The sequence below is a fragment of the Lissotriton helveticus genome, chromosome 1_1 (assembly GCF_964261635.1).
Source record: "Lissotriton helveticus chromosome 1_1, aLisHel1.1, whole genome shotgun sequence".
Lineage (NCBI taxonomy): Eukaryota > Metazoa > Chordata > Amphibia > Caudata > Salamandridae > Lissotriton > Lissotriton helveticus.
In genome coordinates, this window is record NC_136057.1 from 842,407,074 (window position 1) to 842,429,543 (window position 22,470).

General features: G+C 38.7%; 1 protein-coding gene across 1 annotated transcript in view; it reads left to right on the forward strand.

Annotated features, from left to right (window-relative positions):
* The window catches only part of STAB2 (stabilin 2), a 944,658-nt gene that overhangs the window by 509,268 nt on the left and 412,920 nt on the right, over positions 1-22,470 (forward strand). Inside the window, exon 34 of the mRNA XM_078674824.1 lies at positions 20,714-20,845. Coding sequence (XP_078530950.1) covers positions 20,714-20,845 — 132 coding nt within the window. The remainder of the gene's footprint in view (positions 1-20,713; positions 20,846-22,470) is intronic.

Here is a 22,470-nt window from a genome sequence, read left to right on the forward strand (position 1 = left end):
TTTGGACTAGGTACAGACACACTCTGCCTTCAGAGATAAAGGATTTGTGTGTATAAAAAGGGGGAACCAGACCCTAGAACTTTAGATCACTTCTGGGAATCAAGACAAACCTTTGCTGAGGAGAAGAACCCGAGAAACTGAAGGAGAAGACTACCCCAGTGCTGCATGCTGTTTGAGGGGTTGGCCTGCAGTGCTTGCTTCATTGCCAAAGAAAGGAGAAAAGTGACTGAGTTTGCTTTCATCATCTTGAAGAAGAATCTCCAAGTGCTTGCCTCCTGCCTGAAGTCTCAGGGATACAAGACTTCATCACCAGCTCCCCCTGAATTGCTGGGAATTGAAGTGCCTGCTGTTGTGCTGGGCCTTCTGAGAGACTGTGTGTCGCTGGGAGCTGGAAGCTTGACTCAACGAAGAGAAGCATGTCGCCGCCACAGCAGTTGCCGTTCCATAGCCGAAGAAGTGTGCCACCACTGCCGCTGTCGCCATCACATCACTGAAGCACGTCGCATAACTGTAGAAGCGTGCCACCGCCGCAGAGGTCGCCATCGCATCATAGGAGATGCGCATCGCAGGGCCTTTCGCGGCTCAGAAGTCCATCGAGTCGCCGCAGTGCCGTCGGCGTGCACGTATCGCATCTAGGTTGTCGCACCGTAACCAAGACGCCATTTGGTCGCATTGCACTGTCATCGCTTTGAATCGCAGTAAGAAACCGGTGCGTCAACTCCCCACACAGTAAAGAAGCGAGCCTTAACTCCCCTGCGCAGCAGTAAGGAACCGACGCATCCATTCCCCTGAGTGTAAGGAATGGTGCATCACATTCCCTGCGACCCTTTTGTTTGTTTTGCATTACGCACCCCAGGTACTGTGAGAGTAAAGTGTTGCATTTACAATCTAAAGTGAACTACGCTAGTTCTACCATTTATAAGACTTATTTGGATTATAGTATTGTGGATTTTTGTCGTTGGGTCTTGTGTTAAGTCTAGTAAAGATTACTTATTTTTCTAAACTGGTGTGTCCATTTATAGTGTTTTCACTGTATTACTGTATGTGTTCACAAATGCTTTACACACTGCCTCTGAGATAAGCATGTCTGCTCGTGCCAAGCTACCAAGGGGGTGAGCAGGGGTTATTTTAGGAGTGTAGCCTCTTCCCCTGACTAGAAGCAAGTGTCTCTATTTGGTCGAAGGTACCTACCTTTACCAACTAGAGACCCCCAATTCTATCAGGTTCTTATGCCCTACCATATTATTTTAAACACAATGCAATGCAACTATCACAATTGGGTTTAAGAATAAAAATTCTGTCTGACAACTGCTTTTCTCAAAAAAGTCTCACACTCCCAGCCCAGCTCAGTCTGGGAACAGTACACAGAGAAGCCAGAACCAAGGGAAGCATGGGAAATAGATGGTAGGAAAAGGAGACAACACCACTCTCTCTCAGTGCACAGAGGGGCTTACTAACTCATATAACACTTGTCCTGTAAGCAAGATCAACATCAATAAGCAAGTTGATGTTGCTGCTATTGCTCCCTTTAGAAGTAAACCCCACTTGCAATGAGGTGATTGGCCATTGGAACTGCCTGGAAACTTCAGCTCGATTAATGAAAGGTTATCTATATAGAGGGATCAAAAGAATACAGGTCTACCAAAAACATGATAAAACTGAGTGAGCAGAAGCACTCATGAGGGAAATATGAGACAAAACAAAGATGCCACACAGGTGGAATCCAGGTGCAGACTACGAAAGAGAGAGAACGACACCCACCAACCAGGCACTGGGAAAATGTCATGTTGTATGTTGATTATTTCCATTCTTACCCAGAATGTCATTCATGATATTTCACCAAACACCACGGTTCTCCATCATGCTTTAAAAAGCTCTGCTTGTAAGTACAGAATAGGTCTGCTATCCTGGGATAGTCCAAACACCACATTTGTGTACTTCTAAGGTGTCATACTTGTCCCAGTACTCAAAGTCTCCTCACCTGCTGTCTCCAGCTGCATCAAATGCAGTCGAATCATTACCAATCCGTTTCAACATTTTATTATCAATTAATTACAATTTTATTTACAATTGTAATCAATCGTGGACAAAACCAGAATGAAATTCATACAATTGTGTGGACCTAAAAATACAGAAGCTAAAAGCTATTCAAATTCCATTGCAATTATACGTAAAAAAATATTCCATTAATTGTTCCTATTTAAAGAGGTTGATGCAAAAAACATATATTTAACCCCTTCCATGCTCATGACGAGCTCAGCTCGTCATGCAATACACTGCTTGTGTGCTCATGACGAGCTGAGCTCGTCATGAACAATGGAAATAATGGATCTGCAGCACAGAGGACAAATTGCTGCAGCATTCATGTGGTTAATCAACTCCTGATAGAGACCCCTGTCCTGAGAGAGACACTTAAACATATGTGCTGTGTGACCAGGACCTTACAGTACTGTCCCAAGACCGAAACTCTGACACATCACACCCTTCTGGAAAATTCTTTAAAGTGTTCAATAATAATAACAACATTTATAAGAGCGCGAACAGTTACCTCAAGCAGAGGTGTCCCGGCGCAGAGAAAACATCGCGGGGCAGCCGCGAGACCGGCAGGGGTGTTCTCATCACTAAGGAACTAGGCTGAAAAGCCATGTTTTTAAGGCTTTGTAGCTGCGCAAGCGTAGTTTCAAATACTTAGGGCAGTTCCCGTGGAGAGAACGGAAAGCAAGTGTAAGTGCCTTGAACTCTATTCTGCTAGCCACGGGCAGCCAATGAAGTATCTTGCTGTGTGGCGAGCTGTGGTGCCGGAACGGTACTCTCCTTATCATCCTTGCTGCAGCACTTTGGACCATCTGCAACCTTTTGATCTGGTAGGCCACCAGTCCTACATATAGGCTGTTGGAGTAGTCCAACCTAGATGTCACCGTGGCATGTATAACCACCTGGCGGCATTTCTCAGGCAGAAGTTGGATGACTTTACGTAGGCTTTGCAATTTCCCAAAACAGGCCGCTGACACCTGCGTGATCTGGGCTGATAGGGAGAGATCAGTCTCCCATTTCACCCCGAGATTTTTCGCCGAAGCTGCTGGGGTGGGTGGGAGGCCCATTTCCTGCAGTCACCAGAGCTCCGCAGGTGGAGAGCAGATGTTCCCGAAGAATAGTACCTCCGTTTTGCTGGCATTGAACTTCAGTTTATTGTTGTTCCTCAGAGCAAAAGATATCAGTTAGGCAGCCCTTAAAGTTTGTTAGGGCTGTGTCTTTATGTTTTTTGAAGGAGAACACCAGCTGGGTGTCGTTCTCGTAAGATATCGCCTTCACGTCCCAGTTTGCAATAAGGGTGAATAAGGGAGCCAGATAGATATTAAAAAGGAGTGGTCTGAGTGCTGAGCCCTGAGGGACACCGCACCAGATCTTTTTACGTTTGGATTTAAGGGTTTGAAGGGCAATTTGCTGTGACCGGTTAGACAGGAAAGACCATAACCAGCTGAGTGCTTTGCCGCCTATGCCGCACTCTTTAAGTCTAGACAATAGCATTGCATGTTCCACCGTGCGGCAGATAAATCTAGTAGCAACAGCATCGCAGACTCCCCTGCGTCCATGGTTGCTCTGAGGGATTCTGAGACTTCCAGAATGGCCGTTTCGGTGCTGAAGCCTGGTCTAAAACCAGATTGGGTATCGGGCAGGATACCTGAGTTCTCCACAAACATGGATAGTTGTCTTTGCACCCACTTCTCCAGCATCTTAGCAGGGGCTGGTAAGAGTGAGATGGGGCGGTAGTTGCTCAGAACTTCTGGCTCTACATTGTGTTTTTTTTAAGGGGAAGCACCGTAGCGTGTTTCCACGTCTCAGGGAAGATGCCCATTGCTAGGGAGGAGTTCCATCAGTGAACCAGATTATTAGCTATTAAGGGGGCCGCTATGCTCCACAATTTAAGGGGACAGGGATCTTCGGGGGAGCCTGATTTGCAGCCCAAAATCAGAGACATCCCCTCTGACGGGGTGATGGAACTGAAATCGCATAGTTCTGCACGGTGGTCATTGTCGCTGGGCTTGTCAGACTTGATAGTAGCATCATTACCCACAAAGGAGTTGTAGATCGTGCGGATTTTATTATTAAAAAAAATCGGCGATGTTCTCACACAGTGAGAGAGAGGCGGGACCTTCCATTTGTGCTGCTTGGGGTTGAAGGAATGTGTCCACTATCTTGAATAGCTCTTTACTTGAGTTCTCTGCTGCCTGAATACAATTTACTATGTGCTCTCTTCTGGCTGATTTCATCATTTTTCTTAGCTCTTTAAGGGCTAATTTGTAAGTATTTTTTGCGCTCTCATCATAGTCATTCCTCCACTTGCGTTCAAGATGTTTACATCTGCTCTTAGCCAATTTTAGGGCATCAGAGAATCAGGGGGCTGATGGCGTGGTTCTCCTTGCTTTAATAAGTCGGGGTGGCTCCAGCGCATCTATGGCCATAGAAATCCATGAATGGAAGGCTGGGGCGTCTGTGTTCGGGTCAGTAGTGCAGGGAGGTGTGACCCTCTTCAGGACTGGATCTAAACTTTCGATGGTAAGTTTTTCCAGTTCCTTTTCCTCACCCAGCGATGCCCACGCTGCAGCTTTTCTTTCTGTAGGTCGACCGAAAACCGGATCATATAGTGATCCGACCATGTCAGTTGGCTTGGTGTCTCCATAACCAGAGAGGAGAGGTTGGAGAACACAAGGCCAAGGGTGTGGCCTGCTATGTGAGTCGGGAGTTTTACCAACTGCACCAAATTAATACCAGCGAGGGAGGCCTCTAGCTGGACAGCCTGTGTACAGTCATGATATGCACTATGCAAAAATAAGAAATCATCCAAATCATGACTAAGTTAAAATAATTATTCTAATTTATTAATATTTAATGTCTCATTAAGTCGTTTACAATGAGTACACCATCCCTGCTTTTGGTGGTTTATATCACACTTTGTTCAGAATGAGTACCATTGAGTTGGGTAACAATAAACATCTGTTATACAGCGCCAAGATACCCTTGGGTGAACGTGTGCTCTTCAAATATACATGTTACGTTATGTTATGTTATTGTCTTGGCCCCCAGTTCTTCCTCTGGAAAGTTAGCTAATGTCTTCCACCATATATTCATCTTCTTCTAGACTGTTAGCAAGTCCAAAGTTTTGATGCATCCAACTTTGAAAACAAGTATCATCAGGTCTGGCATCTCAGAACATTTCACCAAAGTGATTCCAAGAAAAAGGCAATCACTCTGTTTGTTGGAGAAAGTTGAAGCCTGGTTACTTTCCACAGAATTTGCTCTTTCCCTGTGATCCTGGTCAACTCAGATGTTTTGAAGGTTTGAACACTTAGAGCACGTTTAGGCTTAAGTGCATAGAAATTCATAACAGACTGAATTGATCATGGGGGAATTCTTTCCTGGAGTATGCCTCATAAAGCCTTTGCTTTATGTCAAGCACTCTCCTGCACCTCAGATTCTTAGTCAATTGGTCTATTTATGCATGCCACCTAGAGTCAGGCAAATTCAGGGGCATCTTTAGTACCTCACACAATTCTTAATTTAAGGTAACAAAATACATGATGCTGCACTGTACGTGACTGCAACTCATTGGACCTTTTGTGGAAGCCACTGTGAATGTGGTCTCCCACCCCTATATGTAAATTGATACTTGTATAGCGCACTACTCACCCGCAAGGGTCTCAAGGCGCTTGTACGAATACCGCTGTGGAACCCATCCTGGCTTTCCCAGTGAGGTGTCCCCAAGGTGGAGGCCAGGCATCCTTAGCGTTGTGGGGGCCGTTGTGGAGATTAAGCAAGCAATTGCCCAGAGTTGCAGAGTGGGACTCCATGATTGGAATAGGCACCAAGGCGAAAATTATCAAGTCCGGGGAATTTTTTAGCCCAAGACCCGCCGAGGCGGGGAATTGAACCCTGGACCCAGGCTAGACCTCTGCATCAGGGTCTGCCGCTCTAACCATTGAGCCTATCACCTCGATACACTCTCCCTGAGTTTGACTTAAAGATGTAACTTTGTCCCCCTTGTTTGACTTTCTTAACATCCTGATCTGATTTTCATGTACAATAAAATATTTGCAAATAAGGGAATGATTTTGAGATATTGGTAAAATATTACATGTTGTCCAATTGAGTGTACAGTTTCTTACTCATCTAAGTCTTGTATGTCTATTTGTGTTTCACTGTGTGACCCGTGCACAAGTCTCCTAGGGCATTCAGTTGCTGTTGTGTCTGGCCTCTGGCCTGATCCTGCAAACTACCATCCACAGGCAGCCAGCCCCTGATCCAGCGGCCTATAGAAAATATATCATAAACAACGCTACCCAACTTCATAACCTATAAACAAAATTCTATACTAAATATGGACCCATTTATAAACCTGACATATTTTGGGCCTACTGAATCAGGTGGTCAGATTAAATCTATATACACATTATCTACAAACTATATACAATTTTATACATCTGCGGAAAGAATATTGTCATTAGAATAAAACCTAACCATTTAAACGACCACCATTGGCGACGTGATCTAGCTAATAGTAACCTACACTCCTGAATAACCAAGACCAGCTTGTTTGTCAAAAGTAAGATTTTATTTACTAAATTATGGTATATAAGTTGATAGTTTTATAAATGGATTTTATTAACATTGAAGCAAGCATGATTGTAAAGAAATGTGAGAAAAATACAATTTAAGCAAGTGAATCAAATTAAAGTGAATATTTAAAGTTTAGCATTTCTAAAACCTAAGTCCCTAACTAAGCTAAATAGATAGAAATTAAAGTAAAGTTCTTTGAGGATTCTTACGTGCTCCACGCAATGTCCGACAGCACTTCACCCTCATCGGAAAGTCAGAAAGCAGCAGCCAGCCCATCCCTAGGGGCATGACTTTTTATACCTTTCTACGCTAACTAAACTACGCAAAGGAAAGTTTTCAGAAATCTTCGACGTCCCATTGGCTGAGAGTGACAAGTGACATGTCACCCACATTTCAAAAGTTTCATTAGGTCACTTTTCTTAAGGACCATTGTCTTTTCTGCATGCAACCAGGAGCTTCCTAGGTTTGCTACAAATGTCTCATTGCTTCCAATTGACTTCCGCGGATGCCAAGTTAAGGGCTGACAAAATGTTCTTTTTCGACCTTGGCCATGTCCGACAGAATGATGATAGCACGTCAGTTTTTGCTTTGTGAACGCAGCTTTTGACGAACATTTTATTTCAGAATGGGCGTCTCATGACTTTTGCAGAAGTAAAATTCTGCATTTTGTAGCTCGAGCAGACTAGGCCCAAAAGCAGGCAACTTATGCTTTCTAGTATAAAACAAACACAAGAAAAGTATTAATGTAAGAAATAATGTAGATTCTGTATCCACCCCAAGATTTACTAATTAATTAACCCACCCGATTAATCAAATGTTACCTAGCTAATGCAAACAAATAAAGCAGCGTTTATATCTACCAGTCTTCAATAATCCATGAGACTTATATGCACCTAGAATAGTAGAAATGACATCACACAGACAAGGAAAAGCAAAACAAGCACATGCTTCTTTTAAGTTTACAGCAGTTAGTAATGACAAAAACGAAAACAATAAATTATTTTATTATTTTGCACGAACAAAAAGATGCAACAATTATGCACGTTTATGAGCACACATGTTAGTCCCCCCATGTGTAAAGTTTAATCTAAGTTGTATTAGCACGACATATCACAAATCATTAATATTATTATTCATGTTATGGAAATGTGACTTCACGAGTTTAAACAAAATTTTGTTTTCTATCTCGCTCCATCAACTCCCTCATCTGGTGATTAACAAATCACCACACCAGTACTCAAAATTTTGATAATTTAAATTTCTAAGAAATCGATTCAAATTCATTTGTATCAGTAAACCTAAAAGTCTGTTTCTGCATAATCTTTGGAATTAACATAACGCTCTCTATGTAACTCCTGTAATTCGATCTCCCTTTCTTCTTCTTTTCTAAGTTTATAGATTCTTTTCTTTTCTTTCAACTGTTTCTTTCTTTTATGTACCAAACAACCTATTTTGGTCAAAATAATAATGAATACTATTATAATCAAAGGTGCCAGAATCTTGCCAAGAATTGAACTTCCGATATCATGAAACCAGTTTTTAATTGCTTGACCCCTTTTTGAAAGTTTCCCTGTAAAATCATCTTCTTCTAAAGGAATTATCTCTGAATGCATTTGTGTAATATTCTTAATGTACATTTCAATATTCTTACTTTCATCAGGTATATATGTACAACAATGTTGTACATGTAAAATGCCACAGACTCCTCCCTCTTTTGCTAGGAGTATGTCTAAAGCAAGGCGATCTTGAATTACCATGGATCTAATTGCAATAACTTCAACATTTACTAATTGAAACCCATCAGCTGTATCAGTTGATAATCTATCAACTATAGTGGATAATTTTCTAATTCTCCCTGCATTTAAGGTTATACCAACAAAAGGTATTACTGCTTGAAAAATATCTCCCAGAACTTCAGTAAAAGTTTCTCTTTTAACTCTATTTACATAATTATGAATTTTAAACAATCCTTCTGAATCTCTGTCAACATGAAACACTTTAGGAAAAACAATTCCCACATAACAAGTTCCATACCAGTGGTCTGGAAGGTTGTAGTAGGCTTTGTCACCACAAACAAAATAAATCCCAGGAAAGATTGGATCTTTTCCACCTTTGAATCCCCAACCTCCCAAAATCTGATAAGTATCTTCACAGTTACTTGCACCTACAAAGTAATTATCAAAAAGTGTATTATCTCTTCTAATGCAAAGCTTTCCACTAACTGGTTTGTCTATGTGAATTGCAATATTTTCAAGCATTTTGCCATTTAACTTTTCATCCTCTTTCTGCCAGAAACTTGACTTAGTCTGCTTGACTAATTCATTCCTCTTATAAATTGCTCTTCTCTCCTCAACCATATTCAAAAATTTCTTTCCTTCAGCACTTAATTTGCAAGTTAGATTATTTTTATAAGCATACTCATAAGTAAGTTCGTTAGTAACAAGGAAAAATTCTCTCATTTGCTTTGCTTTCTTATGCTTATTTAAAGCATTTTCAATCTTAATATTTGCAAAAATGTCATCATAATTTGAATAATAATATTCTAAACGTCCAGTTTGATAAAATAAACTGGTTAACACACTACATGTTACAGCATAAGTGAGAGGAAGCATATTATATGTTACTCCCTCAGAAACAGAAGCAGGTAACTTAACGCAGACGTAGCAGTCTTTTGCATCCATTACCTTAACATATTCACTCAATAGCTTTGTGAATGTATTACTTGAAAAATCACCAATTGATTTATCTTGATGAATGTTAGGTTGATGATCAATAACTTTTGCAGACGCACTATGTTTAGTTTGGCTAACCAGAGCTTTGCTTGTTATGTTAACTTTGTGTAATTCTCTATTCATCTCCAAAGGGATAATCACAGCTAAAACCAACCAGAGCAGAATTAAAATGAGCAGACACACCAGAGTCATCTTACAGCATCTTTTAAAAACAGAACACTTTGAAGTGCTCTCCTTAACATAAGGCATTTTTGGTTAATTTTAGCCTCAAAATAAAAATAAAAATAAAATAAATTTTAAAATTCTAAATTTATATTTACACCCCCCTTTTAAAATATATATATATATATTTTTTTTTAAAACCCTAAACAAGATTTCTTCGACCTTATGTCATACATAAGTTTTCTTCAACTAAACAGTTTTTCTTCGACCTTGTGTCAACTAACAAATTTTCTTCAGCCTTTTGCCAATTTAATATATCTGTATTTCAATCATTGTCACTAATTTCTTGGATTTCGTTTTCTTCTTCACTACTATCATATATGTCAATAACAGGTGGAATTACTAAGTAAGTCCACTCAGGAGACTTGTATTTTTGGTTTGGTCTTACTATTCTCTTCCCTTTTCTCGATATCACTTCAATTTTTCTTCCAACTCCAACTTCTTTTCCAGGACTCTTTTGACTACTGATTTCTTCAACTTGTTCTTTTGGTTTCTTGATCAATCTGACTCTCAATCTTCCACCAGGCCAGTAGTCTGCTTTTCTCACGTACTTTTTCTTTGGTTCAGAATTATTTGATTCTGACTTCCAAGTCCTTTTCTTTCTGTTTTCACTTTCACCATCCACTTCACTTTCTTCAGTTTCGTCGTCTGAAATTTCAATTGACTCAGGAACTTCTCTATTCGGCAATTTCACTCCTTCAGGAACTTCACTTTGTCTTCCATCACTGGTACTCGGTAATTCGTCTTCCTCCTCTTCCTCAATTACCCCCAACTTCCCAGATTTCGGATTTCTGTTCCTTACTTCAGAGTTTGTTCTCTGCCTTTCGATACTCTCCTGGTCTGAAACTTCTTTTTGTTCTGCTTCTTTGTCTTCAATAGAGACAACCGAATCCTCAGTTATCTTTCCTTTTAACAGATTCTCTTCACCTTCAGAATCTATTTCAATGATTTCTAAGTCTTTTCTTGTTAAATTTCCATTCACTGGCACAGTTTCCAGATGTCGACTTTCTTGTCGATCTTCTGAATCTGGAATTATTTCACCTCCTGTTTCGCCTTCTGCTTCAGAATCAGAATCATCTGTGGTATCACTTTCAACATCAGAACTCTCAGGAGTTGGTACTGGAATAGTATGACTAGGATGAATCCAGCGTTTCAATCCTCTGCACTTTACAGCATTAGTAGTGATCAAAATTATCTGCCTAGGTTTCTGCCATCTAGGAGCTAGACAATTCCTTCTCCGATGTACTTTCGTTCTGACCCAATCGCCAGGTCTCAGATCATGTGTCAAAACCTTTTCATCTGATTGTGCTTCAGTTCCCACCTGATTAGACACAGAAGTTACCATATCAGATAACCTTTTACAGTAATCCAAAATAGCACTGTCATTTATGCTCAACAGTTTACCTACAGGTACAAAAGCTTGCCTCATAACTCTTCCCATTAAAATTTCATGAGGACTCAAACCTGTCTTTTTATCTGGTGTACTTCTTAATGACATCAAAACAAGTGGAAGAGCATCAGTCCATTTTACACCTGTTTCAAGACACATTTTTCCAATTCTGTTTTTAATTGTTCCATTAATTTGTTCAACCACTCCTGATGCCTCTGGTCTGTATGCACAGTGTATTTTCTGCTCAATGCTCAAAGCTTCGCAAATTAACTTCATCAGTTTGTTATCAAAATGGCTTCCTCCATCACTCTCAATAGTGACTGGAAAACCGTACCTTGGGATGATTTCTCTGAGCATTAGTTTTGCTACTGTAATTGAATCACAATGTCGTGTAGGGAAAGCCTCTACCCATCTTGAAAATAAGCAAACAATTACAAGTACATATTTCAAACAATTGTGTAAGGGCATTTCAATGAAATCCATTTGTAACCTGGTAAAGGGACCACCCTCTCGACCAATTATTCCTGTCCCCACCACTGATTTTCTGTTTGGATTCATTTGTTGGCATGACAAACACCTTTGACAAAAAGATTCTGCAATAGTTCTAAACTTGGTATTGAACCATGTTTCTCTGAAAAGTCTAACCATAGAATCTCTTCCCAGATGTGCTGGACCATGATATAATCTGGCCATGTCAGCAATCAAGCAGTTTGGTAAGACTACTCTGCCATCTTTGTAAACCCACACTCCATCTTCTTCACGTGGTCTACAATCTGATCTTAACCATAAGTCTTTTTCTTCATCTTCTGCTTCATTTTGTAAATCTCTAATCTCATGCCATGTTTCTACAACTGTTGTTAGCATTAATGAATTTGAATCAGTTTCTTTACTCCTCTCCCGATTGTAAGAATAATTTTTCCTTGCGCAGTATTTAGCTGTTTCATCTGCGAAGGCATTTCCCTTGGAAATATAATCAATTCCTCTAGTGTGCGCTGCACACTTAACAATGGCGATTTCTTTTGGTAATTGTATTGCTTCAATTAATCTCCTAATGAAAACTGCGTTTTTAATTGGTGATCCTGCTGATGTCATGTATCCTCTCTGTGACCAAAGTTGTCCATAATCATGCACAACTCCGTATCCATACTGACTATCAGTAATGATGGTAACTCTTATATCCTTTGATATTTCACATGCACGAATTAAAGCAATTAATTCAGCCACTTGTGCTGAACGAACTCCTTCAAGACATGATGCTTCTTCGACATCTGCGACTGTACAAACTGAATATGAAGCTTTTAAGACACCTCCTTCGGATCTTAAGCATGAGCCATCTACAAAGTAGACAAAATCAGATTCAGACAAAGGTCTGTCTTTGATGTCTTTTCTTGGTTTAGTGCAGAATTCCATGACATCTAAACATTCATGTTCTGTTTCAATGTCATCAACAATTTCAGAATCAGGCAGTAATGTAGAAGGATTCAGATTTAAACATCTTGAAATCGAAACATTATCTGCTCCTAGTATGATTTTCTCATACTTTGTCAATCTACTACTTGTTAAATGTTGAGTCTTACCTCTTGTCAGTAATATTTCTACTGAATGAGGCACAAAAACTTTCACAGGGAATCCCATAATGATCCCCTCACTTTGTTCGAGGCTGATACTTGTAGCTGCAACTGCTTTCAAGCAACCTGGTAATGCTTTTGCAATTGGATCAAGAACTGCAGAGAAGTATGCAATAGGTTTCTTTAAATTTCCATGTCTCTGAATTAACACAGATAATGCACATCCTTCTCTCTCACTACAATATAGTTCGAAATCTTTCTCATAATTTGGCATACCTAAAGCAGGAGCTTGGCATAAGCTCTTTTTCAAGTTCTCAAAAGAATCCATCTCAGCATCATTGAGAATAATTGGATCTTTTACATCTGACTTTGTCAGTCTTTGTAGTGGTTTTGCAATTACTGAAAATCCACTTATCCATTGTCGACAGTAACCAACCATTCCCAAGAACATTCTGACCTGTCTTTGTGTTCTTGGTGGTAACATTGCTTGAATCATTTTTATTCTCTCTATTGTTACTTGTCTTTTTCCCTTTGCAATTCTGTGACCAAGATATTTTACTTCTTGTTTGCAAAACTGTAGTTTTGCTGGGGATACTTTATGTCCTTCTTCTGCAAGGCGATTTAACAGAATTATTGTGTCTGTTACACAATTTTCTCTTGTCTTTGCAGCTATTAACAAATCATCAATATACTGCACTAGCGTAGACCTACCAGGTAAGTCTAGGTCTTCTAATGATCTTTTTAATAATTCATTAAAGATTGAAGGACTTTCTGTATAGCCCTGAGGAATTCTTGACCATCCGAGGGTCTTACCTTGGAATCTGAAAGCAAAGATTTCATAACTGTCTGGATGTAAGGGAACAGTAAAGAATGCATTGCAAAGATCTATGACTGTATACCATTCAGCATCATGTGGAATCTGGAATAGAATTACTGCTGGATTTGGAACCACAGGACAACATGGAACGACAATTTGATTAACCTTTCTCAAATCTTGTACGATTCTAAATGTTCCGTTAGACTTTTTAACTCCCATAATTGGTGAATTACAAGGACTACTCTCCATTTCTTTTAATACACCTTGCTTGATTAATTTTTCAATTATAGGTGTAATACCTTCAATTGTTTCTGTTTTCATTTTATATTGTGGAATGTTTGGAAATTCTATTCCCTGTTTTAATGTAATTTTTACTGGATCTACGTTTTTCATCAGACCCATCTCATTTCCAGTAAAATCCCATATTTCAGATTTCACTGTTTCCTTGAGTTCTTCAGGTAAATCCTTTTCTTCAAATGCAGGAAACAATTTTGTTTCTTCTGCTTCCATCATCATCATTGTCATTCTGTATAAACCATCTTCCTCCATTGTTTGTAACTCAACTCCATCAGGAGAACAATATATTCTACAATTCATTTTACATAGGATGTCTCTGCCCAATAGATTCACTGGACTACTATTACAAACCACAAATCTGTGTTTGTCTCTGTAATTTCCAATTTCAACTGGTACTGGATCAGTTAAGTCAGTTTTAATTTGCTGATTACTTACTCCGACAACTTGGATGGTATCCCCAGAGAGAGGTAGGTTTTCAATTTCCACTGATCTAACAGTAGAACGGGTAGCACCAGTGTCCACTAGAAAAGTGATGTCTACATCATTAACTTTCCCGTTTACAAAAGGACCTGACTGGTCAACCTCAAGAGTGGCTCCAACAACACACTCTTCCTCCTCTCTCGGGCACCGTCAGCAATAATCATCAGAATCGCTGTCTTGACTTTCTGTTAATAAAAACTGTTGTGAAGCATTTTGCATTTGAACTCTTTGTTGCTTTTGCTGTTTTTGTGGTTTTATTACCTGTTCACTTCCCTGAAATCCCACGTTTGGATTATATTTTTGAACTCCCCCACAATTCGGAAAAGGTGGTTGTGGCAATTGGTCTTGACGATTATTCACCTGTTGCTGTTGCTGTTGCTGCAACTGTCGCTGAATATTTAATTCGTTTAACCCCTGTTGCATCTGTAGCTGTCGCTGCAGGTCAACACCATTCTGCATCTGTGGATTCAATAAGGGATTCTTTAAGTTTTTAGGAGGATGAGGACACTCGTCTCTCCAATGTCCAATTTCGCCACAATTAAAACAAGGTAATCTTTGTTTCAACTCCTCAATCTTTGGGCTAAATTTCTTTGGGAAATTATTATTTTTAAACTTTCCTTGTATCTGGTTTGTATTTCCAGTTTGAACAAAATTAGTGTTTTTATTGCCCATGCTGGCAATCTGTTGCTCAGCCACTTTTACCTGAGCCCACATGGCTTTCTCCTTGAGCTTCTTCTGTTTTACTTCTATTTCATCGCTGCAATATTTAGCCTTTCTCAGTATATCATCTACAGATAGTGATTGCCATCCGACAATGCTATTTCTGATCATTTCTCCAATTTCAGGTTTTAGTCCATAAACAAATCTATAGACAAAATGGCTCATGTCTTTTTCGTCTAGTTTTTCATAACCACTGTATTGTTTAAAGATTAACAGTAGTCTTTCATAAAAAGAATGAACTGATTCTTTTGTTTCCTGTTCTGTCCTTTCTATTTTAACCCAATCTACTTCTTTGGGTGGAATTTTGTTTTTCATCCAAACAATCACTTTTTCATAAAAATCCATTACAAGTGGATTTGGAGCACCTGTTTCTTTAATTCGCTCAGGTTCTGTTTTTGGCCAACTAATCGATATTTTACATTCTGTCCAAAGATCAGATGGAACGACAATATCAAAAAATCCATCCAAATCAATCCACAGAACCTTTGACACTTTGATAAATCTATCGACTTGCCTGTACCACTCAACTGGTTTTTCCCTCAATTTCGGAAAGTCATTTGTAAATAACAGAATGTCCTGTCTCGACCAAGGGACATGAACATATCCTCCACCTGCAATTTCTCTCATTGGAAATTGTTTTGACAATTTTTCCAATCTTTCATCTTCCTTCTTTTTCGTCCATTTTACTCTCCATTTATTCAGTTCTCCTAGCTTTTTGATATAGACAATCAAATCTTTTATATGAACTATTCTTCCCATTGAGTTCAAACTCTCAATGTCACTTTCTGAAAAGTCTAATCTGTAATGTTTCGCAAAATTCTTTTGTTTGCTCACATCAATTTCAAGTTCTGCTGCTAGATCCTCTAGCTGATCATATTTATTTTTTGTTTTCCATTGTATGCTTTTGCAAATGAACAGTAGTTCATCATCTCGATAGTAATTTAAACTATCTGGACCAATTGTTCCGATTATTAATTCTTCGATATTCGCTTTTAATTTAGCCACATCAAGTTTTGGTGTGGTTACCCTGACTTCAGGACTCCCTATATCTGATATAGCACCCATTGGTGTTTTTGGAGATAAATCTTCATTAAAGGTTAAATCAGGCATTCTCGATTTAGAAGAGTTTATTTCAGATAAGTCTGAATAAAATTTTTCAGCAGCCTTTTGAATTTCTGTATTTAAAGGAATAGTTAATCCAGTTTTGTTTGTTTCCTTTTGGTCAAATACAGGCTGAACAGGACCAATCGTTACTGGAACTGTCACAGCTTCCATGCCTTTTGTCATTCTTTTTATTAATTCTTCTTTAGATCTTAAATATTCATTATAATCAACATCTTCAACATTTCTTGCCTCTCTTGTATAATCTTTTGGAGCTTCTCTTGCTCTTGGAGCCATTGTAAAATGTCTACCTTCATTTCGAGCATTCTCGAATTCTGGTCTTCTAGGAGTTTCAATAATTTCACAATTATTTGGATAAAGTTTAGGAGCTTCATTAATTGGAGGTGCACTCGGTGAAGTTTCAGTAGAAACCACCGGAGTAGACCATGATCTAGGAGGTCTCAAAGGCTGATTCTTTCTAGCAGTTGTATATATTTCTTCCATAACTGCATCCTCAGATTCACTTTCCATAGATTTCCCTGTAGGAGTACCCATTACCATTTCCTGAATTAAATACAATCCTTCACTCATGTTTCCCTGTCTCCACATTCGCAATCTATCTTCATGAGTTTCTCTTCTCCAAGGAGGATTTTTAGAAGGTCTTTTAATTCCACTAGCTTCTCTTTGTAATTGATACATTTCGTCTTCCCACTCAACTAAAGCTTCAAATTGAGTTGGTCTCGGTTTCGGAATAAGAGCGTTCATTTTCTCTCGTAAATTTCTCAAGACTTTTACATTAAATGAACCATCATCAGGCCAAGTTAAAACACCGTCGTTCTTAGTATAGCGTTTCCAACTATCAAACCATAAGACAGTATGATATCCATATTCACCTTCCATATACGCTGCAGGTGTTTTATACTTATGAAGTAGTTTACCACCTCGCGTTTCGATTTTCTTGTCAGGTGAAAATAAATTCTTAAACTTCTGAAATAATGTTGGCTTTTTCTCAACATGTTTAAAATGATAACTCATTTTTAAAAGTTAAATCTAATTCACAAAATCGTTCGTAAAATATTTCCGGGATGTTCCGCAAAACAACCAATCCGTGCGCGAAACACACTAACAAGCCAATGACAGTTGAGCTACGTCACTTTTCTGCTCAACCAATAAATTTGGAGTTTTTCTGAAGGACCAATCAGCTCACAGGTCGTCAGAGACTCAAGAGCCAATCAGAATATAGCTTGTGACGTAGGTCACCCAATCCCAGCGCGGCTCTGTGACGTACACAGCAGCTGCGGTTTCTCGTTTCTCACTCCTGGCGCTTACCCCTCCTTCACAAAATCTTTTCACAGCGCCATTTTAAGAACACTTTTCAGTGTAAATTAATTCTTAACAATGACTATAAGGACAACATCTGTTCGTTTCACTATTTAGGATAGTTTACATACATTCAAGTATCCACACTTCGGAATAGACGGCGCTATTCACACTAAGGATAATATCCAATTGTCAGTAGAGTAACCCTTACCCCACCCTTCTAACACGTATAATTATGAACTCGCTTTGCTCTGAACCCACCGCGAAGTGACAGTTCTAAGAGTTCCACTTGAACATAAAATACAAATCAAACTCGCACTTTCGCACTGAAAATTCCCTAATTTCAAACACACATGAAATCCGTACAGGACTCTCACCTGTTTATAGAGATCATGCACCGTTAGCAAAATAACGACGTTATCCGTACAGGGCTCTCACCTGTTTATAGATATGAAACATGTACCCGTACAGGACTCCTACCTGTTTATAGATAATCATGTACCGACGCCAATTTACCCTTCACTCAAGCTCGGATATAACTAATACTCTTATCACAGTGAGTTTTATGGAAGGCGCTTTGTCCCTATTCTCATGCTGCTCTAATTTCTTAGAAAACCCTCACTATACAAGATTCACACCTAGCCCTAAAACTGTGTTGCTCGGCGACAACACTATGGTACACGGCGATACCTCTTGTGATACTCGGCGATATCACTACAAACAGAACAGATGGCTTGCGTGACTAATTTCTCGCCACACAATCTATACCGGTATAGCTTACAGATAGCACGAAAAACGAACTTAACATGTGTTAAAACATCGATCCTATTTCCATACCATAACGTTTTAGTAACCCTTAGCAACCAACATATTACCTTGGTTACCCTTAGCAACCATCCTCTGCTACCAGAGAATTGATCCAGCGGCCTATAGAAAATATATCATAAACAACGCTACCCAACTTCATAACCTATAAACAAAATTCTATACTAAATATGGACCCATTTATAAACCTGACATATTTTGGGCCTACTGAATCAGGTGGTCAGATTAAATCTATATACACATTATCTACAAACTATATACAATTTTATACATCTGCGGAAAGAATATTGTCATTAGAATAAAACCTAACCATTTAAACGACCACCATTGGCGACGTGATCTAGCTAATAGTAACCTACACTCCTGAATAACCAAGACCAGCTTGTTTGTCAAAAGTAAGATTTTATTTACTAAATTATGGTATATAAGTTGAAAGTTTTATAAATGGATTTTATTAACATTGAAGCAAGCATGATTGTAAAGAAATGTGAGAAAAATACAATTTAAGCAAGTGAATCAAATTAAAGTGAATATTTAAAGTTTAGCATTTCTAAAACCTAAGTCCCTAACTAAGCTAAATAGATAGAAATTAAAGTAAAGTTCTTTGAGGATTCTTACGTGCTCCACGCAATGTCCGACAGCACTTCACCCTAATCGGAAAGTCAGAAAGCAGCAGCCAGCCCATCCCTAGGGGCATGACTTTTTATACCTTTCTACGCTAACTAAACTACGCAAAGGAAAGTTTTCAGAAATCTTCGACGTCCCATTGGCTGAGAGTGACAAGTGACATGTCACCCACATTTCAAAAGTTTCATTAGGTCACTTTTCTTAAGGACCATTGTCTTTTCTGCATGCAACCAGGAGCTTCCTAGGTTTGCTACAAATGTCTCATTGCTTCCAATTGACTTCCGCGGATGCCAAGTTAAGGGCTGACAAAATGTTCTTTTTCGACCTTGGCCATGTCCGACAGAATGATGATAGCACGTCAGTTTTTGCTTTGTGAACGCAGCTTTTGACGAACATTTTATTTCAGAATGGGCGTCTCATGACTTTTGCAGAAGTAAAATTCAGCATTTTGTAGCTCGAGCAGACTAGGCCCAAAAGCAGGCAACTTATGCTTTCTAGTATAAAACAAACACAAGAAAAGTATTAATGTAAGAAATAATGTAGATTCTGTATCCACCCCAAGATTTACTAATTAATTAACCCACCCGATTAATCAAATGTTACCTAGCCAATGCAAACAAATAAAGCAGCGTTTATATCTACCAGTCTTCAATAATCCATGAGACTTATATGCACCTAGAATAGTAGAAATGACATCACACAGACAAGGAAAAGCAAAACAAGCACATGCTTCTTTTAAGTTTACAGCAGTTAGTAATGACAAAAACGAAAACAATAAATTATTTTATTATTTTGCACGAACAAAAAGATGCAACAATTATGCACGTTTATGAGCACACATGTTAGTCCCCCCATGTGTAAAGTTTAATCTAAGTTGTATTAGCACGACATATCACAAATCATTAATATTATTATTCATGTTATGGAAATGTGACTTCACGAGTTTAAACAAAATTTTGTTTTCTATCTCGCTCCATCACCCCCACTGTACAAATCCTTCAGATGTGCTGAAGGGGTTGGCCATAGAGCCTGAACTTCTTGCAGTCCCTGCTCCCACCCTGCTGCATGTGTGGCTATAGGCACCAAATGCTTTCTATTTTGCAATTTTTTCCCCAGAGTTTGCAGATCCTATTTTGGATTCATGAATCCTGTGGCTCAAGTGCATTGGTAGAACGCAGGTTGGCCTGGTATCTGCAAAGCTATCACACAATCTATGACTCCTGCAATAAAAATGTTTTTGTTTCATTTTTCTTTTAATATTGAGGGATTCCTTTGGGACCTCCCTTATGGGCTTGGTGATCTGATAGGCTCACACTGCCCTCTCATACCCTTTCTCTTTGCATCACACCAGAAATGTATCAAAGATGACCAGCCAATCAGAATGCATTGGATATATAGATTAGTTTGTGAATCAACAATGCACAAAGACAGAAAAAAGCTCACTTGTCCAAAGTGGTAACCTTATTATTTAAATAGAGTCACAAATCCATTGTGGATTCACAAATCGATGGAGAATCTGCAAATTTACTGTTCATATTTATCTAATATTTAACTTCTTCATTTCCAAACCAAGAACATTTTGAAAGCTCATTTTTCAAATCTACTGAACAGATATACACTGAATCAACAATCGCACAATTCATGAGTAAAATTTTGCCTTCACGCCAAATTGGGTAAAATTCTATTCAGCCAGTTATACTGTGTTGAAAAGTAAAGAATCCTACGAGATTTATAATGGGAAATTGCACTTTTGGGAACCTTGATTTTTGTTTCCTCACTCAACAGATCTACATACAAGTTGGTATTAAGAATCCAAGGCGGATGTACTCTTTTTTGTTTTTGGAAAGTTTCATGCAGATTTGACAAATAACTTCTAAGTTATTACGGAATCAAAAATGCCTTGCAATACTTCCTATCAATTCTGTAATTATGAATACTAATAATGTATTGAGACAAGTAAATACCAGCATAAAGTAATGGTTTCTTATTGTCCTTGCAGGATGAAGACATAATTAGGTATCACATTGTGTTGGGGGAGCAGCTTTTGAAGAATGACCTACACATCGGCATGCACCGTGAAACAATGCTGGGAATTTCATACCAAGTGGGGTTTGTTCAGCACAGTGGCCAGGTACTGAAACCTGCATTGGGACTTGGGAAATAACGCTGCATAATCTAAACAGTACATTTTATAGTAGTGTTTTTTTTTTTTGTAAGAATGGCTTAAATTTCTGTCAATAACTTAGCTTGCTTCATAGCTGTGTCTTAGGAGTTAAGCACACAGATGATCCACTTTTCTGCAACATTAGTCGTGGCAGTGACCACAAGGATTTTTTTATGTAGTAATAAAGCATGCAATACCTTTCCCAAGAACGTGAAGATACACTACAACGTGACTAAAAAGTAAAAATACATATTTCTTTTTATAGAAACTCATATATAGTAGCAACACCACTTATGACATGTTGCCTTCACATGATAGAATGCATCCACAACCCACAATAGGGCATGAAAATTATCTCACAATACCTGTTTGGAGAGAAGAAGGTTGAGAATCAAGAATTTTTCTACAGCAATTTTAATCTGAATATGACCAGACAAAATTATTAGTTACTTTCTAAAAACGTGTCTAATATTGTGACCAAATTGTTTCACCTTTTTACTCTCATCTTTTGTAGGACTTGTTAACTCATTTCACAGTGATATTCCTTAAATAGTGTCCTGTCTGTTTTAAAGTTTAGAAAGTGTGATACATTTTCCCTACCGTGTTAATTTGAGATAAGGTTTTTAAATTTATTAATTTCATGTGGATTTGTGCTACTCTAATTATTACAGAATTTGGACACCACTCAGATACCTTATTCATTTTTTTACCTAAAAATACAAACTGGATGCAGATTCGATCTGCCTAAATAATTTTGGAAGAAATATCCGAACCTTATTCTGGAATATTACAATTTTGTCGGGAGCAGGTTCTACTTCAAATGTACTTGAATCTGCATCCTGACCAGTACCAATACCAAGATCTCCCTTACCACTCACTAGTAAGAAAGTCTTTTTCTGTGAAGATCACGGATGCAAATATCTCTCATAATCTAGCTTTTTTGTAAAGTGATCGACTGAGAAATAGTGCACCTTTTATGTTCGTATATTCAAAATGGTTATCTAATTACTGTGAAACTTGAACATCCTTGGAAATCTTTCTTTCCCAACATCTTAGCTGAAAGTTGCAATCTTTTTTTAAACATACTACACACTTCAGGTTGAGACTGATGGTCACAGAAAGATGACATACCCACGCGAGCGCTCAGCCAGAACGTATTCCTGAAGTTTAGATTTCAATGTAATTTTTTTTCAATTTTAAATGTTCATATGGTCTCTTTAGGGATAGTCAAATCAATGTATTCATCAGGTTTATTTTCTCTACTTCCTATTCTTTGAGGTGCTACTCAACTGTACAGCGTTTAGCATCACCACAGCATGCTGAGGACCCAACTATGGCAGAGCTTATCCACACCATCTTGTGCCATTTTTCTTCTACTACACTTCTGATTTCTATATATGCGCACATAAAGTGTGTGTGTGTGTGTTTGTGTCAAACTCAAATTTCCCTGTCACAAAAGTTTCTCTGCCTACCCTAACTACAAGCATGCCTGTCTCAAATGCAGCCGTGCCAGTCTCGACTGACTGAACTATGTCTGTTTCACCATAAAAGCTGTCCATCATGTTTTAACTGCAACCCGTTGTTTTCCAATG